The sequence below is a fragment of the Lycium ferocissimum genome, chromosome 1 (genome assembly GCF_029784015.1).
Source record: "Lycium ferocissimum isolate CSIRO_LF1 chromosome 1, AGI_CSIRO_Lferr_CH_V1, whole genome shotgun sequence".
NCBI classification, from domain to species: Eukaryota; Viridiplantae; Streptophyta; class Magnoliopsida; order Solanales; family Solanaceae; genus Lycium; species Lycium ferocissimum.
Genome location: NC_081342.1, coordinates 51,966,910 through 51,988,440, shown reverse-complemented (window position 1 = coordinate 51,988,440; position 21,531 = coordinate 51,966,910). Strand labels below are relative to the sequence as shown.

General features: G+C 33.5%; 1 protein-coding gene and 1 pseudogene across 1 annotated transcript; both read left to right on the top strand.

Moving 5' to 3' along the window:
* Window positions 1–494: 494 nt before the first annotated feature.
* Window positions 495–11,044, top strand: LOC132065112 (pectin acetylesterase 8-like; annotated as a pseudogene).
* Window positions 11,045–11,161: 117 nt separating this feature from the next.
* Window positions 11,162–21,311, top strand: LOC132065102 (uncharacterized). Its single transcript, XM_059458345.1, has 4 exons — window positions 11,162–11,178; window positions 11,755–11,899; window positions 13,818–13,979; window positions 20,955–21,311. The coding sequence occupies exons 1-4, from the start codon at window positions 11,162–11,164 to the stop codon at window positions 20,988–20,990; spliced, it is 360 nt and encodes a 119-aa protein (XP_059314328.1). The 3' UTR covers window positions 20,991–21,311.
* The last annotated feature ends 220 nt before the right edge of the window (window positions 21,312–21,531 follow it).

The following is a 21,531-nucleotide window of genomic DNA, read 5'->3' as shown; positions in this document are numbered from 1 at the left end:
ATTTAAAAACTTATCTTATCTGTACTACCTGGATTCATTTTACGATTTTTGGTTTGTGTCATAATATAATATGAAATCTAATATAATTGACTAAGATAATGAGTTGGTTTTCACGTGGTGTTTTTAGGTTGAAAATAAAATTTTAACGAGAGAGGGGTCAATATAAGGTCTAAAATATGATTGTAGGGGTATATTTATTAAAAAGAATATAACTGAGGACAAATATAGCTTATTTTCGCTAGTAAAGAGGCAAATGTGACTCTTTTCAGTTATTTGATTTTGTTTTCACTATCAAAGAAATACTATCCAATATGCATTATAATAAATTTCATTTCTATTTTGTTTTTCGATTTTTCGTTTGTCTCATATAATATAATATGGATCCAATATTGAATAAGATATTTAAATGACGAAAACTATTATAAAGAATGAAAAATAGTAATATCAAATATCTTAAATAATGTTTTTCTCTAAATTCAATTCAAATAATTAAAATGGATATCACTGGTAAGCCCGTAATAAGAGCATATTTTCATACATAATGTGATAATCAAAACAAAATGTAAATATAATATTTAATACTAGTTGATGCTTTACTAACCATATATCAAGAATCAAATGCGCTTTATGTAAAAATAATAATATATAGGCGCGCGTGTGTATATATTTATTGTTTAAAATGCGAAACGAAACCAAGAAATCAAACTTTTAAAAAATTTATCCGTAATCAAACCAAAAATCAAACATAATAACAAAAAAATCAATTTACTTTTTTTTAGTTTAATTCAAACAATGCGCATCCCTATTTGCACCTGTACATTTTTCATCACCATTTTCCTTATAACTATGTACATAGCATGTTTTCATTTACATCTTGTGATTTGTTCTTTTCTAATTTAAGAATCCTATATATACATATATATTAAAGCTTGGACCCTTATAATTGCCCATTACGAAGAATTGCATTTTAGCACATTCAGCTTTGATTAAAGAAAACGAAAAAATGAAACAACCAAATTGGGTAAATAATTCTAGAAAATTAGAAAAATAGACTTTTATTTTTTAATGTAAAGCTCATAGATATTTAAGGGAAAAGGGTCAAAAATACTCTTCTACTTTGGAAAAGGGGTTAAAAATATTCTCCGAACTTATTTTGGGTCAAAAATACCCCTCTCATCCTTAAAGTTTTCAAATATCTTTGTCTTGTGAAATTATCCTCCAAAATAACTTTAAAATCATTTTTTAAGCATAACTCTATCATTTAAACCCGACTTAACTAAGTAATAACCCATAAGATTCCCTTATTCCCCCAATACGTAGGTTTGAAATTGGGGGAATAACGAGATCTTATGGGTTATTATTTAGTTGAGTCGGGTTTAAATGGTGGAGCAGGTTTAAAAAATGATTTCGGGTTATTTTGGGGATAATTCGGCCAAGCAGTGTATATTTGAAAACTTTAAGGATGAGAGGGATATTTTTTACCCAAAATAAGTTCGGAGTATATTTTATTCTTTTCCAAAATACGTGTGGGTATTTTTGACCCTTTTCCCGATATTTACGCTTAATTGCGTTAAACATTAGCTTAATCACGTGATTAAAACCATAAACATGTGCTAGAGACCGAGTCCAACCATCCCAATTTTGATATTCTCAAGAAAGTGTTTGTGTAGTGTGTACAATATGGTTTGGGTTTGGGTAAAGTATGTATATATACATATTAAGGAGAAATATTTACGAAACGTGACGATAGTTTTCTATTTACAATACATAACATTATAAATCCTATACAAAACATACTTTTTTTTAAAAAACATTATTTTTTAAAAAAAAAATTAATTTTTGTTATTATTTTATTTTTTTTAAATTATTTTTTTCGCTCAAAAATTTATGTATGAAATGTGTATATCTCTCTCAAGGCTTAAAAAGATCGCTCAAAATTTAGTGTATGAAAACGGTATGAAAAATGTATAAAATGTGTATATCTCGTTCAAGGCTTTAAAAATCCTCTCAAATTTGTGTGTATGAAAATGGTATGAAATTTGTATCTCGCTCAAGGCTTAGAATTTCGCTCACATTTTCGTGTATAAAGTTCATGTTAGATTTCTGTAAAATTAATACAACTACAACAACATTGTATACAACTTTGATACAACATTCAAGAGTTAGAGCCTGTTTGGATTGGCTTATAAGTTGCTGAAAACTACTTATAAGTTGCTGAAAACTACTTATAAGCTGTTTTTAGCTTTTTTGAGTGTTTGACTGGCCAGCTTATAAGTCATTTTGTGCTTAAAATAAGCCCAAAAAAATAATTGGGCCTGTTTGACTTAGCTTATCTAAAGCAGTTTATAAGCTGAAAACAGCTTATAAGCTGCTTTTTTTAAGCCCATCCAAACAGGCTCTTAAAATAATCACTCAAATTTTGTGTATGAAATGTGTTATCTTGCTCAAGGCTTAAAAAGTTCGGTCAATTTTTGTGTATGAAAAACGTATGAAATGTGTATATCTCGATCAAGGCTTAAACATTACGCTCAAAATTTTATGTATGAGAATGGTATGAAATGTGTAGATCTCGCTCAAGACTTAGAATTTCATTCACATTTTTCAAATATAAAGTTTCTGGAAAATTAATACAACTACAACCACATTGTAACAACTTTCATACAATATTCAAGGCTTAAAGTTTTCGCTCACAATTTTGTGTATGAAAACTATATTAAAAATTTCGCTCACACATACAGCTTACATACACAAAAATTTGTGGTAATTTTTTAAGCCTTTGAGCAAAAAAAAATAATAATAGTTTTTTTTTAAAAAAAGTTTAAAATATTTTTTAAAAAAATATATATTTTCTGGAAAAAAAAATATATGAAAATCCATCATGTTTCGTAAAATATCGCTATGTTTTGTAAATAAGGAAAACTATCTATATATTTTGTACTTAAAGAATCTTAAGTGGGTACCCTATGTCATTTTCCCTTTCGGGTTTGGGATGAATTAGAAGTTAGAACCAAGTACCAAAGCTCGCTCCAAGGATGTTTTGGGTTACTACCTAGTAACACTCCTTAAAGCCTACTACTAATATCGTTTAATCTATACAATTCATATATCCCCTCAAAATCTCAGCAACACCCAAAAAAAGATTCAAAGTTGAGATTTCAAGATTTAGACAGATTGAGTTAATTCCACTACTCCCACTTCATTTATGATGTATATAAATGATAGTAGTAGGATAGTAATTATGCTTGAATTGGTGATTGAAAAGTGGAGATTAGATCTAGCTTGATTGTTAATGGTGAATATTGGAAAGTTAAGAAGACGAATAGTAGTTGGATGTTGTGAATTGTGGAATATAGTAACCTTAATGATGTTAATAACCCCTTAAATGTATAGAATGGGACAGGTGAATCAAGACTTCACCCTACTGATGTGAACTGAAAGTTAGATAACACGCCAATACGCAGAGTGTTAATGAATGTTTTGAGTTATCATCGACATGGTTAACACTATAAACATCTCTTCATTTTTCGACATAAGAATTTGTCGGTAATAGATGTTCGCAAAGAATCTATCGGAAAAATCCTTGTTGGCAAACCTGACTGACTGAGCTTGTTGGAAATTTTTTTAGAGAATCCGACTATGAGTGTAATATTGCTTCCCTGGGTCTTTTGTATTGTTATTCACTATTGTCCTCCATAGACGTTGTCGATTTGTTTAATAAAGGGATAAGGCACCATTACCCCCCTGAACTATACCCGAATTTGCTACGACACACCTTACCTTTCCTTGGGCCCTATTACCCCCCTAAACTTATTTAAAACGAAATAATTACCCCCTGCGCCCTCGATGTGGCAAAGAGAGTGTGTTTCACTCTCTTTGAGAGAGTGAGAAACATAAAAAAGGGAAAACTTAATTTTTTTCCTTAAAAATCGCATTTTCTTAAAAATTTGAAAATAAATCTAGTCTTCCACATTTAGTTTTAAAAAACGGGTTTTCCACATGTTAAGAAAATAATTAATTTTTTCAAAATTTTATAAAAATTCAGTTTTTTTCACATTTTGGCAAGAAAAACATTTTCCGGATTTTATTTGAAAAATAAAAGTGTCCTAAGAAAATGAAATCAAGATTTTTTAAGACATTTTAAAAAAATAATCAAGTTTTCCATATTTTTAACAAATCCATTTTTCCATATTTAAAAAAAAAAATCATTTTTCAGTTTTTTTTTCTTTTTCAAAAACGGGTTTTTAAAAAAAAAAAACAAATTTTCATTTTTTTTTAAAAAGGGTTTTAAAATCCTTTTTTTTTAAAAGAAAATTCAGTTTTTTAATCCATGTTTTTAGTTTTTTTTTTTAATTTTTTAAATGGGTTTAAAAAAAAATCAAATTTTCAAATTAAAAAAAAAAGACGGGTTTTAAAACTCATTTTTTTAATGAAAATTCAGTTTTTTATTTTTATTTTAAAAAACATTGACACGACAGCTGAAAAAAAAAAAAAAAAAAAAAATAAATACACATGTGGCAAGGAGAGTGTATGTCACTCTCCCATATGAGAGTGGGCATCAGCGTTTAGGGGGTAATTATTCCGTTTTAAATAAGTTTAGGGGGGTAATAGGACCCTGGGAAAGGTAAGGTGTGTCGTAGCAAATTCGGGTATAGTTCAGGGGGGTAACGGTGCCTTATCCCTTTAATAAAATAATAATTACTTTTCTAAAATATATTAAAGGTTGATACAAGGATAGAAATGCATATTTTAGGTATATTTGCCTCTTTTTTTTTATTGGTTTACTTGTACTTAAGTTAATTTCGTTCATTTTATACTCAAATATGTGTTTCAGGATTAAAGACTTGAAAACTTGCATTACTTCCTGAAATAAGAGATATTATACAAAGACTGGAGAAATTATATCTCAAGTAGAGCTGACAATTTCAACCCATATTTAGAAAATCAGTCCATTTAACCCACATTTTAATGAGTTGGATCACTTATATTTCAATTGGGTAAATATTATGACTTCAATCTATTGTTAACTCATAATAATATGGACAAAATATGGGTAAAATATGTGTATCCATATATGAAGACACTAGACCCAATAACAGATCATTTTCTTCAAAATATGAGAATTTTTTTTTAAAAAAAAAATTTGAGGGAAAATATTTTCCAGATCAATAAGAACACACCAACGCACAACCCCACCCTCAACCACCCACCCCACCACCTACACCTTTCCCCCACCTACCGCACCCGCCCCGCCCGACCACCCCCACCCACCTCTACGCCACCCTTTACTCCCTCTCCCCCATCCCAACCTACCACCCCACCCCGCCCCGCCCCGACCACCCCCCCCACCTCTACGCCACCCTTTACTCCCTCCCCCCCATCCCAACCTACCCCCCCACCCCGCCACACCCACCCTAACCCCCCCCCCCACTACTAGCTCCCCCCCCCCCCCCCCCCGACCCCGAATTGTCTATTTCATAAATTTACTTTTATAGAATTTTTATAATAGATGAGGAATTTTTCCTTACCCGTATTTTCAGTTTCATATAATTAATTATAAATATATGAAAAAATTAATTTAATTTGAGAAACAAAAAAATTATAAATATTACACTTGAAATAATAGTACACTTATAGAATATAGGATAAGTCATAACCAACCCACCCATTTATCACCCAACCCATATTTTACCCACATGAAATATGGGTGGGTTGAAAACCAACCCGTTTTTGTTCAACCCGTGTTCAACCCGCCCAAACCCAGCCAAACATGCCCCATTTGCTGGGAAATTTGTTTTTGACCTGCTGAAAGATTACATGTATGAATCACAGTTATTTCTCCTCACCTCATGACCCGAACACAAAACTTAGAGCAAAGGAGGGGACTGCCTTAGCAGATCCCACATATTACAGGAAACTGATTGGCAAATTGAACTTTCTGACTAATACCAGATTAGATATAAACTTCTAGTGCGCAATTCCTTAACTAGTTTATGCAAGACCCCAGAGAACCTCATCTAAAGGCAACATTTCAGTTATTGAGATACCTAATAAAGGACCCTATACTGGGATTTTCTTGTTCGAGGATGAGGATTGCACAATGAGGGCCTACTGTGACTCAAATTGAGTTGCATGCCTGGATTCAAGGAAATCAATCGGTGGCTATATCGTCCAACTAGGAAACAGTCGAATAAGTTGAAAATCTAAAAAGTAGGAAACAATCTCAATGTCCTCCGAAGAAACATAATACATATCCTTGAGAAAGGTTTTGGAGAGTTAGTTTGTCTTAGTATGCTATTGGAAGAATTGGAAGTACTATTCGCTAGTCCTACTGTGGTCTATTATGACAGTCATTCAGCCCTACACAGAGTAAGAATTCAGTTTTTAATAAGAGGACCAAGCACATACCGGTGGACTGTCACTTTGTTAGGAAAAATTGCAAGAAGGCCTCATTTCTCTACATCATATTGCTACCACAAGTCAACTTGTAGACACACTCCCGAAAGCTCTCACTGGAATCAAACATTCCACTATAGTAGACAAGTTGGTTGTGCTCCCGCACTTCCAACTTGAGGGGTATTAAGAACTGAAAGTGAATTGTAATATTTATTTACTAATTTGGTTATGGTTAGTTAGGCTCAGCGTCGCTTAGTTTGTTATTAGCTGTTAGTTAATTGTCACTAGTTGGTTGGGATTAGTTCCTAGATAGCTAATCAGCACTATGTAATTAAATACAACATTTTACATTCAATACAATCAATCGAAAGATCAGTTTCCTTTCAACAAAATATCTTCTCCTTCTCTATGATTTCTCTCTCAAACTGAACAATCTTGGAGAATGTCCATGGAAGCTCAACTCGAACTTGGTTTATGATCATTTTTCTTGAATGAATCGTTTTTTTTTTTTTTCAAAAACTGAATCAAGATGCGAAAGAATCCATATTCCCTATCTCGTATTCTGCAAATTTGATAATATAGCTTCACAAAATATCACTGTTAACAGATTTGATCAGAGAATCTTTTGTTACAGGACCAATCAAACTACTCCATCGTTAGGTAAATCCCCAGATGGCAGTCACAATTTCAGTTAACAACATTTTGCTTGTTTAAGAAAAAACTATTTCTTAACCAATCTTTATTTTGAACAGTCTGTGATTCACAATTCTAAGAATAATGTCTTCAGTAACACTAATTAGCAAGTCAACTCATCCTTAGCTAATTAATTTTTGGACATACTCAGGTTAATTTTTGTCATACAATCATAAATCTGCTCGGAAGACCAAAGGCTTCTTAACTTTTGTTATGTTTGTAGGACGATGTAAGGAGCAGTTCCTAGGATCGACTGCAGGGGTTGCAGGGGGCTGATATAAGGACCAGTTTGCGCCGAATTTTCTGAAAAGTCGTTTGTTTCCTACGTGGAAAAGTGGTCCAATGACTACTAGGTTTAGGGTATATATACATGAGTTTCCTTCATAATTATGTATCCTTGAAAAACATCTTTCATTGAATAATAAGAGTGGTGACGATCGTGATTTTCTTTCCCTTGAGGGTTTCCACGTTAAAATCGTTTGTTCTTCTTTTTGGTTATTGTGGCTCGAATTCTTGTTGCCTCATAACAACTTCGGGGTCTATTAATTATAGGACCTATATAAGGAACCCTCCATTAAATTGTATATGTAATAGTTAGCATGCTTTGCGTTCTTCTATGGGAAAAAAGGGACTAAAATACTGCTTGAAGTTTTATCTTAAAGTATATGCAGAAGTTCTACGGGCAATTCATAGGAATGCCCTTATTTTGGGGTGGTCTTTAATTTTTGCCCTTTGTTAGAACTCCATGGTTTCGGGTTCGAACCCCGCTCAATCAAAAATAAAAATAAAAAAAAAATCGCAAGACAGAGTTTTGCATGATTCAGGCAGAATTTCAAACTCTACCTTAAGGTAGAATTTTGACTGAACGCAGAATTTTGACTGAAGGTAAAATTCTGCCTAAATAACTTTCATGTTGTTTTGCATATTCTCAGCATGGAAAGTTGGCAACTCATCCATGTCGTTGCTTAATTTTTCAATCGACCCATTTACGTCATGATGCACAGCCATCACTACTTGCAATTTTACAAACATCAAGCATTTAGAAAACAGAAATTCAAAATGCAGCAAAAACAACTTGAACGTTCTGCCTTAAGGCAAAATTTTGCCTTGCGAACCTTTGCCTTGCGAAATTACTTCCTTTTTTATTTTTATTATTATTATTTTTTTTTTTACAGAGCTAGGGTTCGAACCCACAACCTTGGAGTATTAGGCGACGGACAAAAATTAAAGACCAGTGCTTTTGAAGGGCAATCTGCACTTAAAGATGAAGTTCTACCGGCACAAGGCCAAAGCCACTAAGGCAATGGCTTTGGTTCCCCCAAATTTTTGGGACGCCATTTTTTATTAAGTTTTATGCTAATTTGTTTAAAAAATCATTGTGACTTATGGTACTTTTATATAGCTTCTAAATATGTAAATTGTTTTTCAAAAAACTTAAGTATTGTATGTCTGAATTCACGTAAAATAATGAAGTTGGACTCCTGAAATCCAAATTGTGTCACATAAATTGAGACAGAGAGAGTGCACAATATTTGTAAAAGAAAAAAAGAGAAGAATTTTTTTTAGTCGCGTGATTGATTAGCTATATTGTGATTTGAATTTTTTTTGAATAAATTGATTTGAAAAAATTGTTAACAACTTTGCATTGTGCTTCACGATTATAAAACAGTAATTAATGACTTCGCATATAAAAAAATTAGAAAAGTAGACTTTAAATAAAAATATATACATGTCGATCTTTCTCTTTTAAAATAAAATAAAATTAGGGGCCTCTTTACGAAGTTTGCTTTAGGCACGTCTTGTTGATACTATCCTGTGTAGAACGAATTGATTTTATATCCATTTATCTTCAAGAGATTTTTGAAAGATACCAAACTAATGAAAAAGATATTCTCAAACATTTTTGAGACTACTACAATTGGAACCTAGTCAAGATTAGATATTGCGATGGGGCATCACATACTGGTGATCGATATTGAAGAAGTTGACCTGCCAGAATCTTCTCATTAGTCTGTGTTACAAGTTTATGTGTATAATCTCTAACTAGAAATGCCAAAAAAAAAAAAAATATATCAGGATACTAACCTCCACTCAAGAGGAGCAAGAATTTTTGAAGCTATCATGGAGTACTTTTTAGGAAAAGGGATGATTTATGCTCAAAATGTATTAGCTACAATCCTACATTGTGATAAGTTCAGATTGTTTCTCCCATTGACTGCTAGAATGAAAACGCATCACTGATGCTGGTTTCTTTGTTGATATGTAAGTTTGTTGACTGCATTCTAAGTGCTCATTACAGAATAGATTACAGCTCCAAAATAGATTTTTTAAAAAGAAATCACAAATAAGTGCACCTTAGCATCATTGCAAATCTTATTTTCTAAATTCATATTGAGTGTTTGTTTGTTTTTTTTTTTTTTTTTTACCGACTCTCAAGTGAGTTTATGTAGAAAAACTATATCTGGTGAACCACTTATTGAGGAGAAATATAGGAGAGTTGCTGCTTTGCGCAATTGTACGTAAGAAGCATCATTTAAATAGCTACTCTTTTCTTATCGTTATCAATGTAATATCAACTATAGTTCATTATTTTTTATATACTTAACGTATAAAAACATTATATTGTTGACCCTTTCTTGGGGTACTTTAGGGATCTGCCAAGAACCTACCAATCTCTTGCACATCCGTGAGTTTTTAGAACCAAGTTCGGTAAGAACAACTTAATCGCACTGTATTTTTTTTTCCGTGAAAAAATTAGCCAACATGATGTGTCTCACAAATATACACGAATTTAATGATTTGGCGGTGCTTCTTTCCTCAGTATGCAGCAAGACATACTTGTACGCCAGTTTTCATCGTCAATTCGGCCTATGACTCTTGACAGATTAGAAAATCAATTTAATTCTATGATTAACAAATTATTTTCATCTATGCTTATCATTTTATTTTCCTTGAAATTCTAACTGCTCTTGTCTTTTGACTCTTGAAAATTAGATAAACAACAGTTTGGTTCCTAGTGATAAATATATAAATATATGCTCACCAATTCAAATCCAAACTTTCCAAGGTACCGGCCAGTTTATGCAAGTTGTTGTTGTTGTTTTTTTTTTTTTTTTAAATGACGATTTCTGATCTCTCTAACTTGTTATTTGAGTTTATCTTTGTTTCAGATTTCAGGTTGAACGAATTAGGACCAAGTATAACAAGATGATATTTCATTTCCTCGTGCCATTCTCACAGTGGTATTGAAATACGAAGTTACTGGTCCTACAAAAACTCTCCAATGTTAGCTAACAAAGTAATTTTTTATTTTTATTTTATATATATCATGTTCAGTTTTTAATGTGTTGTTATTTGTTATTTGAATCTAACTAGCTCATTGTAACATACAATTGCCGAAGCAATCGGAGTTTGGTTTTTTGACCGAAGTGGGTTCCAAGGGCTTTATTGCCCTTATCCAATTGTGGCAAAATTTGCCAGTAGATCGGTGCTCATGTTGTAATACTATTTCAGAATTCAGATTTTTGTTTTTTGTTTAACAACTGGACTATCTACTGTAAGAAGTTAATTACCTCTAGTTATATTATATTATAGGTAAACTTACATAAATAATTACCTTATTATCCCTTCTTACTATTCGTAGCTATCTTTTCAAAATTACCACTTGTAGCTACCTTTTGTGTATTCGCGTGTATTTAACAGTGTTTTCGTTGTATTTGAGTGTACATTTTCGCTGTATTTGAGTGTACATGTTCAGTTGTATCTGATGTCACATGTATTTGAACTTTATTTGAATGTATCCCATATGTCATATGTATTTGAGCTTCTTGTCTTGTATCTGAATGTATTTGGCTTCATATACATTCAGATACAAGACACTCAGGCCAAATACATATCAGATATAATATGAGCCAAATACAAATGACGAAATACACTCAGGCCAAATATATATGAGATACAATATACCTATTTATAAGTGAACAAGCTTGAGGACGAACACTGCATTGAGAAGTTGTACGAAAAGCCATATGGATTGTATTGCTCACATGGCCCATCTTTTGTTTTCCAATCACACATGGGCTTATCTCATTGGTGATTCCATGGGCTTATCATTGGTGATTCTATATATTTGCTCTTCTCCTTTAAACACGTGTATTGCAGTCCTATTGCAGCACTTCTAATTTCCTCCTTCAATAACAGGGGATAATGAGCTCCGAAGGACACTGAAGTTTTCAATTAAAAAATGGGGACAAGTGGGTCCCATTTTATTTTTCTTTTTTTCTTTTCCCCACTTAAACAATAATTAGGGAGAATGGGGTCATATTATAATATCCAAAATATTGAGGAAGGGAGTCAAATTATATTATCACAACTTTGAGAAAAAACCCCAAAATTATAAGCTTTCGAGCCCGTTTGGATTGGCTTATAAGTTGCTTATAAGTTGTTTTCAGCTTTTTCTTTCGAAGTGTTTGGTGCAATTAAACTTAAAGTCATTTTGCTTAAATAAGCCCAAAAAAATAATTGGACCCGTTTGACTTAGCTTATCTAAAGCGACTTATAAAGGCGAAAACGTTTTATAAGCCAAAAAAATAAGTTAGGCTACCCCAACTTAATTTTTTTTTGCTGGGTTATAAGCTTGTTTTTAAGTTGCTTTTTTGCTTGACCAAGCAAAGCTCTTCTTCCTCTCTCACCTGTATCGATTCAACACTCCAAAAGAAAAAAAAAAACCCTCTCTCATTTTTCTACTCTCTGTTCTTTTTTGGGATTTTGGCTAAAGTTTCACTTCAAGATTATCATCTTGCTGCAATATCAGGTAAATTTCCTTTATCTTGTTAACTTCAAACTATTAGAACTAGGGTTTAATGAAGAAGAAGAAGAAGAAGAAGAAGATAAAGATTATGAATATTGATTTTGCTCTTGTAGGTTAGGATTTGACTATTATCAGGCAAAAATTTCTATCTCCCAATACTTCTTTTACTGTTATTAGCTGCGATTTGGTCGTATAAAATGAAAATTGTTCTGGGTTAAACTTTAGCACCAACTATATTGTTTTGGGTTGAACTTTAGTCGTTGGTACAAATGCAAAAGTTGTTAACAACTTTGTCGGTTCTAATAGAGACTTTTTAACAACAAATTCAGTGAGTTCTCTTCCGATCAGGTGCTTAGGCGTTGGACAACTTTGTTTATTGTTGGCACAACTTTAGAAGTTGTGCTACAAATCAACTTTTTTTTTTTTTTTTTTGGTATTATTAAATTGTATCCATTACTAATTTTAACTATTTTTTTGCGAAGATAAGATAAAATGGGCCAACATAAGAGGAAGAGAACTAGGTCACCTTGTTCTGATGCTAGTAAAAAATCTAGGAGCTTAGCTACTACTAGAAAACAAGATGCTACACATAATAAAAGAGCTACTACAGCAGTACAAAAACTAACTGATGAAGCAGCCTGAGAAAGTGAGGCTCTTGCTTATGCACCTTTGGAGATGGTTATACCTTTAAACAATGAGCAATTTATTGGTGAAAAAGAAGCATATGAGAATAGTGGTGAAAATTCAGGTGAAGAAGAAAAAAGTGGCGAGAGTGCAACTGAGCAATCAGGTGAAGGGGAAAAAGTGGTGAGAGTGCAATTGAGCATTCGGGTGAAGAAGAAGAAGATAGAACTATGGCTTGTGACATGGGTGATAATTAGGTTAGAGAGAAAAGAAATGAGAATAGTATATCAGCTAAGAAATTGGATGAGGATTCGACGACAGCTACATTAGAAAGAACAGAAAATAGAAAAGAGCAACAACATGATCAAGAGGATGCTCAATCAGTAGTCTTTGCTGGATCAAGTAATGATACTGGTGGTGGTGATAATTCAAAGGGTACTGGATCATCAGATAATAATAGTGATCCCAATGCTCTTTCGGTTCCAGAATGCGTTAAGACCATTTCCATTGAAAAGTATGGATTTAAGACCCACTTGAATATGTCTAGGCCTTATGATTCAAGGATCAATGTGAGAGTCGGCTTTGGAACTCAATTTTTTGAGTTTAGAAAGGTTTTGATCGATCAACATATTGAGAATGGTTTCAGAAAAACTTGTTTTGGTCACTTTTTAAACTTGAAGAAAGATGTAGCAGTACATCTCCCAATGAAGTTGGTGCACGACCTTCTTCTTCGCCGAATATTTTGTAAAAAGAAAAAGGAAATTTGGTGTGATTATAATGGCTTGCCTATTTGTTTCAACATAAATGAATTCTCTATCATGACCGGACTTCGATGCCATTCTCTTACCTCCTTAGTCAGCAGTTAGCAAATGTTGAAGAAAAGGGTACAGGTTTGGTAGATATACTGGGGAAGTCTGTTGATAGTGATGGTCTCATTGAGAAGATGAAGGATTCAAACTTGAAAAAAAAACAAAAGGTGGTTGTGAGCGTGGTTTGGCTCTTGCATAGCATATTATGTGCAAAAGATACAAAAAAAAAAAAAAAAAAGGTAGAAACCAATTGGTTAAAAATGGCATCGAATCAAAATGTATTCGATTCATATCCATGGGGTCGAATAAGCTTTAATCTTACTATTGAATATCTTTTCAAAGAATTGATTCCAACCAAAAATCAATCTAACCTTTATGGCTTTCCATGGGCGTTCGCGGTAAGTAACTAAAATGTTCATTTTATGGTTTTGAGTTAAATTATTATTTTGATTTTATGTACACTAAACTGCACTTTACTTATTACATAGGCTTGGGCATTTGAAGCTATTTTGGCAGTTCAACAGCTAGCTAAGGATCCTTCACTTGAGAGTTCAATGCCAAGAATGAATAAATGGTTGTCCGCAAAACCAGCGAGAAAGACTAACTCTAACTTGGCAAATGTTGATCCTCCTGATCAGACAAGAAAAGAGGTAAGATTCTACATCTAAATAATTTCAATTGTGTTTTGTAATAGTGGGGACATCAACTATAGTTTTTGGGCAACTGAGCTTGTTGTTCCCACAACTGCTTCGATTGTCCAACAACAATTGAAGTTGTTCCACAACCATAGACAACTGAAATAATTGTTGGTGTTGTTTCTAGATCTTTATATCTATGTTTATTTTCTTAAGAAGTATTTGAAAGATGAAAAGTTCATCATGACATATAAAATTAGGTTGGAACATAGTCCATGCCATTTGAGATTCCCATTTTAAGTTGGTACCAACTTAAAATGGGAATCTCAAATGGCATGGACTATGTTAAACCTAATTTCGGTTGTCGGGCAATCGAACTTGTTGTTCCCCTGCTTCGATTATCCAACAACAATTGAAATTGTTCCATAACCACAGACAACTGAAATAACTGTTAGTGTTGTTGGTAATCTCAAATGGCATGGATACAAAGATCTAGAAACAACACCAACAATTATTTCAGTTGTCTGTGGTTATGGAACAACTTCAATTGTTGTTGGACAATCGAAGCAGTTATGGGAACAACAAGTTCAGTTGCCTAACAACTGTAGCTGATGTCCCCACTATTGCAAAACACAATTGAAATTATTTAGATGTATACTCTTACCTCTTTTCTTGTCTGATCAAGAGGATCAACATTTGCCGAGTTAGAGTTAGTCTTTCTCGCTGGTTTTGCGGACAACCATTTAATCATTCTTGGCGTTGAACTCTCAAGTGAAGGATCCTTAGCTAGCCATTGAACTGCCGAATAGCTTCAAATTCCCAAGCCTATGTAATAAGTAAAGTGCAGTTTAGTGTACATAAAATCAAAATAATAATTTAACTCAAAATCATAAAATGAACATTTTAATTACTTACCGCAAACGCCCATGGAAAGCCATAAAGTTTATATTGGTTTTTGGTTGGATTCAATTCTTTTAAAGATATTCAATAGTAAGATTGAAGCTTATTCGACCTCATGGATATGAATCGAATACATTTTGGTTCGACGTCATTTTTAACCAATTGGTGTCTACCTTTTTTTTATACCTTTTGCACATAATACGCTATGCAAGAACCAAACCACGCTCACAGTCACCTTTTATTTTTTTGTCAAGTTTGAATCCTTCAACTTCTCAATGAGACCATCACCATCAACAGACTTCCCCACTATACCTACCAAACTTGTACCCTTTTCTTCAACCTTTGCTAACAGCTGACTAAGAAGGGGGAGAGAATGGCATCGAAGTCCAGTCATGATAGCGATTTTATTGATGTCGAAACAAATAGGCAAGCCATTGTAATCAACCCAAATTTCCTTTTTCTCTTCATAAAAAATTCAGCGAAGAAGAAGGTCGTGCACCAACTTCATTGGGAGATGTGCTGCTACATCTTTCTTCAAGTTTAAAAAGTGACCAAAACAAGTTTTTCTGAAACCATTCTCAATACGCTGATCGATCAAAACCTTTCTAAACTCAACAAATTGAGTTCCAAAGCCGACTCTCACATTGATCCTTGAATCATAAGGCCCAGACATATTCAAGTGGGTCTTAAATCCATACTTTTCAATGGAAATGGTCTTCATGCATTCTGGAACCAAAAGAGCATTGGGATCACTATTATTATATGATGCTCCAGTACCCTGTGAATTATCACCACCACCAGTATCATTACTTGATCCAGCAATGGCTACTGATTTAGCATCCTCTTGATCATGTCGTTGTTCTTTTCTATTTTCTGTCCTTTCTAATGTAGCTGTCGTCGAATCCTCATCCAATTTCTTAGCTGATGTGCTATTCGCATTTCTTTTTTCTCTAACCTGATTACCACCCATGTCACCAACCATAGTTCTATCTTCTTCATCTTCACCCGAATGCTCAGTTGCACTCTCACCACTTTTTTCCTCTTCGCCTGATTGCTCAGTTGCACTCTTAACACTTTTTTCTTCTTGACCTGAATTTTCACCACTACTCTTAAGTGTTTATTTTTCAACAATCAATTGCTCATTGTTTAAAGGTATCACCATGTCCAAAGGTGCATAAGCAAGAGCCTCATTGCTCATTGGACACAAGGTTTTGAGTGATGGCTACAAGGTTTTATGACAACTTGCTATCATGTAAGTTGTCATAAAAGTTCAAATAAAAAATTAGATCTGTTTGGTTGTAGTGCCTGGTGAACCAAATCTGTCTCTTGCGCATCAGGGAAAAAATCTCGTTAACATGCTGCAAAAGATAAAATCAATAGACAGTTCAATGTTAGTAACCAACAACTTTTGTAAATGTCCAACAACTGTTGCAGTTGATGGACAACTGTAGTAGTTGTTGAACAATTGAAGCTATCCTAAATTGTAAAATATAATAAAAAGATTAGTGATATTATCTTGCACTCAAATGAGAAATTTGGATCAGTATGTTCTCGAAGTCTTGGTAATTGAATTCATCACTCAAATACATTCTTCTTTCCTCTTCCTTCTTACTAAGGAAGTCTTTAAAGTCCTCTATCTCGTCCGTGGCAAGAGGAGATTCACCTTCAATTTGTTCTTTGTCCTTGCATTTTTGGCCTTGATTTTATGGCCAACCTTCTCCTTAATTCGGGAGTAAAAAGAGATCGCATTGTGTAGCTCGGAAGTCTATTCCTCTTTGGCTGCTGCTTTTCTAACTTCACGGAAAATGAATTTATTGCCTCCAAAAGGGCATTATGCTTATCACAATATTTTTTGCATTCACAGCAACAAGGGACCTTGGAAATACTCACACTTGTTGTTTTTGTCACTCCAGGAGTATCTACTTCCCTACCAAGATCAACTACATACGTGTCTTCTCCTGCCCCACCAAAGGATCTACAAATATTAAAGTCCACTCGTGGTTTAATGGTTTGGATAGTAGCTCTCTGCTCACCAATAATTACCACCATCTGCTCAACACCACAATCTCTCACAACACTCTCCTCACTACCAGCTCTCTCAAGACTCTCATCACCACCAATTATATCTATTTATAAAGTTGTTACATATGCCAACTCAGCTTTTTAAAATATCAATGTTTTGATCTAGACTATCTTCAAAGGGCGTAATATCTTGAATATAATCCATCCTTTTCTCCATGTTTGTTGGAAAAAGAAAAGGGTGCACAATTTGATTTTGAATCTGCAATGAAGAAAATGAGTATGAATATTCAGTAAACACAAAAACCCCATCAAGAAAGGAAAAAAATAATAATAAAAATAAGCTATTGGGAATTTCATTTCTAGGCCCATTACTGTTGATAACCCCTTAGATGAAGGAGTTGATAAAAAAGATGTTGTGGCAATTGGGAAAGTTGGGTCTAAGGTTAAGGTTACAGTTCCATTGAAAGTAGGTTATGATTATTCAAAGTTGCATCATTTGGGAGAAGGAATTATGTAATGCATGAAGCTTTCTTAAACTCCCTAGTGTATAAGCACTATAACACCAATGAGTCCAATAAGAAGGAGAAAACAGAAGTAATTGCAGGTTTCTAAATAGGGTAGGTAAACACTTATCTAACGTTATATAAAAAAAAATCATGGAATAAGATCAAGCAAAACCCAACAGCAAAAGGTGCACAAGGTTGAAAGATCCTAAACAAGATAACTTTCTATTGTTTAGGAAAGAGAGAATACTTATTTGGAGTACTGGAAAAACGAAGGATTAGTTTCTACTTCTACTTCCATTTGCATTCAATTTTGACTAAAGTAAAGAAAAATAAAGAAATAAGAGGTATAACCAATCAAGTTTGAACATTTAAAGTCAGGCAAGTGTGCAAAAGTGAGTCCTTAAAACTTCAATCGAGAGTATAAGTGACTGAAAGAAACATTACATTAGCAGATCAAATGGATTGACCAGCTGGTTACATCAACGATAACCTTGAATATGAACATGGTTGTGAAGCAAGGGAAGGAACTTGAATATTTTAAGTTGTATCATGTATCAAATCTCCCGTCTAATTATAGGGTATCTGTAAACTTAATAATGCCTTTGTTTTTACTAAAGAACAATAATTACCAATATAAAATGGGAATCTCAAATGGCCTGGACTACGTTTCAACCTAATTTTATATGTCATGATGAACTTTTCATCTTTCAAATACTTCTTAAGAAAATACACATATATATAAAGATCTAGACACAAGTCCAATAGTTATTTCAGCTGTCTGTGGTTGTGGACAAACTTCAATTGTTGTTGGAAAATCGAAGCAGTTGTGGGAACAACAAGTTCAGTTGCCCAACAACTGTAGTTGATGTCCCCACTATTTCAAAACACAATTGAAATTATTTAGATGTAGAATCTTACCTCTTTTCTTGTCTTATCAAGAGTATCGACATTTGCCGAGTTAGAGTTAGTCTTTCTTGCTGGTTTGGCGGACAACCATTTAATAATTCTTGGTATTGAACTCTCAATTGAAGCATCCTAAGCTAGTCGTTGAACTGCCCGAATAGCTTCAAATGCCCAAGCCTATGTAATAAGTAAGATGCAGTTTAGTGTACATAAAATCAAAATAATAATTTAAATCAAAACCATCAAAGGTTATATTGGTTTTTGGTTGGATTCAATTCTTTTAAAATATATTCAATAGTAAGATTGAAGCTTATTCGACCCCATGGATATGAATCAAATACATTTTGGTTCGACGCCATTTTTAACCAATTGGTGCTACCTTTTTTTTTTTTTTGGTAACTTTTGCACATAATATGCTATGTAAGAACCAAACCACACTCACAGCCACCTTCTATTTTTTTGTCAAGTTTGAATCCTTCATATAATCTCAATGAGACCATCACCATCAACAGACTTCCCCACTGTATCTACCAAACTTGTACCCTTTTCTTCAACCTTTGCTAACTGCTGACTAAGAAGGGAGAGAGAATGGCATCGAAGTCCAGTCATGATAGTGTTCATTGATGCCAAAACAAATAGACAAGCCACTGTAATCACACTAAATTTCCTTTTTCTATTCACAAAAAATTCGGCGAAGAAGAAGGTCGTGCACCAACTTCATTGGGAGATGTACTGCTACATCTTTACAAGTTTTTTTGAAACCATACTCAATACGTTGATCGATCAAAAACCTTCTAAACTCAACAAATTGAGTTCCAAAGCCGACTCTCACATTGATCCTTTAATCATAGGCCCAGACATATTCAAGTGGGTCTTAAATCCATACTTTTCAATGGAAATGGTCTTCACGCATTCTGGAACCGAAAGAGCATTGGGATCACTATTATTATCTAATGATCCAGTACCCTTTGAATTATCACCACCACTAGTATCATTACTTGATCCAGCAACAGCTAATGATTGAGCATCCTCTTGATCTTGTCATTGTTTTTTTCTATTTTCTGTCCTTTCTAATGTAGTTGTCGTTGAATCCCCATCCAATTTCTTAGCTGATGTGCTATTCTCATTTCTTTTTTCTCTAACCTGATTACCACCCATGTCACCAACCATAGTTCTATCTTCTTCTTCTTCACCCGAATGCTCAGTTGCACTCTCACCACTTTTTTCTTCTTTACCGGACTTTTCACCGCTAGTCTTAAGTGTTTATTTTTCACCAATCAATTGCTCATTGTTTAAAGGTACAACATCTCCAAAGGTGCATAAGAAAGAGTCTCACTTGCTCGGGCTGCTTCATAAGTCAGCTTATGTACTAATGTGATATCTCTTTTATTATGTGCAATATCTTGTTTTCTAGCAGCAGCTAAGCTCCTAGATTTTTTACTAGCATCAGGACAAGGTGACATGGTCTTCTTCCTCTTATGTTGGCCCATTTTATCTTATCTACACAAAAAAAATTGTTAAAATTAGTAAATGATACAATTTAATAATACCAAAAAAAAAAAAAAGTTGAACAACAACTGTATTTGTAACACAACTTCTAAAGTTGTGCCAATAATAAACAAAGTTGTCCTATGCCTAAGCAGCTGATCGGAAGAGAACTCACAGAATCGGTTGTTAAAAGGTCTCTATTAGAACCGACAAAGTTTGTTAACAACTTTGTCTAAGCAGCTGATCGGAAGAGAACTCACAGAATCGGTTGTTAAAAGGTCTCTATTAGAACCGACAAAGTTTGTTAACAACTTTTGCATCTGTTCCAATGATTGTTGCAGTTGCTAGAACAACTGCTGAAGTTATTCTAATAACTGCAGAAGTTGTTCCAGCAACTGAAAAAGTGGTTGGGGACATGTTGTATCAAATTTGAACCAATTAAATTTTCTTTTTAATACAACCAATATAATTGGTGCTAAAGTTCAACCCAAAACAATATAGTTGGTGCTAAAGTTCAACCCAAAACAATTTTCTTTTTAATACAACCAAATCGTAGCTAATTACAATAAAAGAAGTATTGGGAGATAGAAAATTTTGCTTGATAAAAACAAAATCGTAACCAACAAGAGCAAAATCAAAATTCATATTCTTTATCTTCTTCATTAAACCCTAGTTCTAACAGTTTGAAGTAAACAAGATAAAGGAAATTTACTTGATATTTTGGCAAGATGATAATCTTGAAGTGAAACTTTAGCCAAAATCCCAAAAAAGAACAGAGAGTAGAAAAATGAGAGAGGGTTTTTTTTTTTTTTTTTTTTTTTGGAGTGTTGAATCGATACAGGTGAGAGAGGAAGAAAGCTTATAATTTTGGGTTTTTTTCTCAAAGTTGTGATAATATAATTTGACTCCCTTCCTCAAAGTTTTGGATATTATAATATGACCCCATTCTCCCTAATTATTGTTTAAGTGGGGGAAAGAAAAAAGAAAAATAAAACGGGAGCCACTTGTCCCCTTTTTTTAATTGAAAACTTCAGTGTCCTTCTAAGCTCATTATCCCCACTTTCTTTCTATTCTCTGTTCTTCTGTATTGTAGAAATCAAATTTCTTTGGCCTTGTCTCTTCGTTTCCATGTTTTTCTGATATGTTACTAATTTTTGTCTTTGAATAATAGAACGAAAGAGACTTCCGCTGGAATTGTTTGCCCTAAATTGGTATGCGCAGCAGGTGGATCAGTCCTTTCTGAAGAGTGAAGACAAAAGATGAAACAGGTGGACTTCCTTCGTGTTGTTTTTCTCTATAGTCGAGTGGTCTTGGGAATTATTGGTTTTCAGTGTTCGATTCACATTTTTGTCTCCCCTATTTCTTCAATATGTATCCACCCTGTTCCCAAAAGATTAGCTTTTTGTTCTGTTTCTCCATCTACGTGTGTCTGTGTTTTTTTTTTCTTTTTTTTTCTTGTGAGATAATTGTTGAATTGATTTTATGTGTATCTTTTAATTTTTTCTCTAAAAAAAAACTCTTATGAGTATATGTTGAATTGGTCTCATGTTTATATTTAGTTATCAAATTTAGGTATTTATTTTTATGTAAAACCTAGAAAGAGATTCTTCGTTGCGCATCGATAAAACAGATTCATCTTAATTATATTTTGATATGGAAATTGTCTTTCTATTTTGGGTATCATTCAAAATCCAGCAAATTAGACAAGATTTTTCATCGCGTGGTTTAGGTAGAGATTCTAACACTAT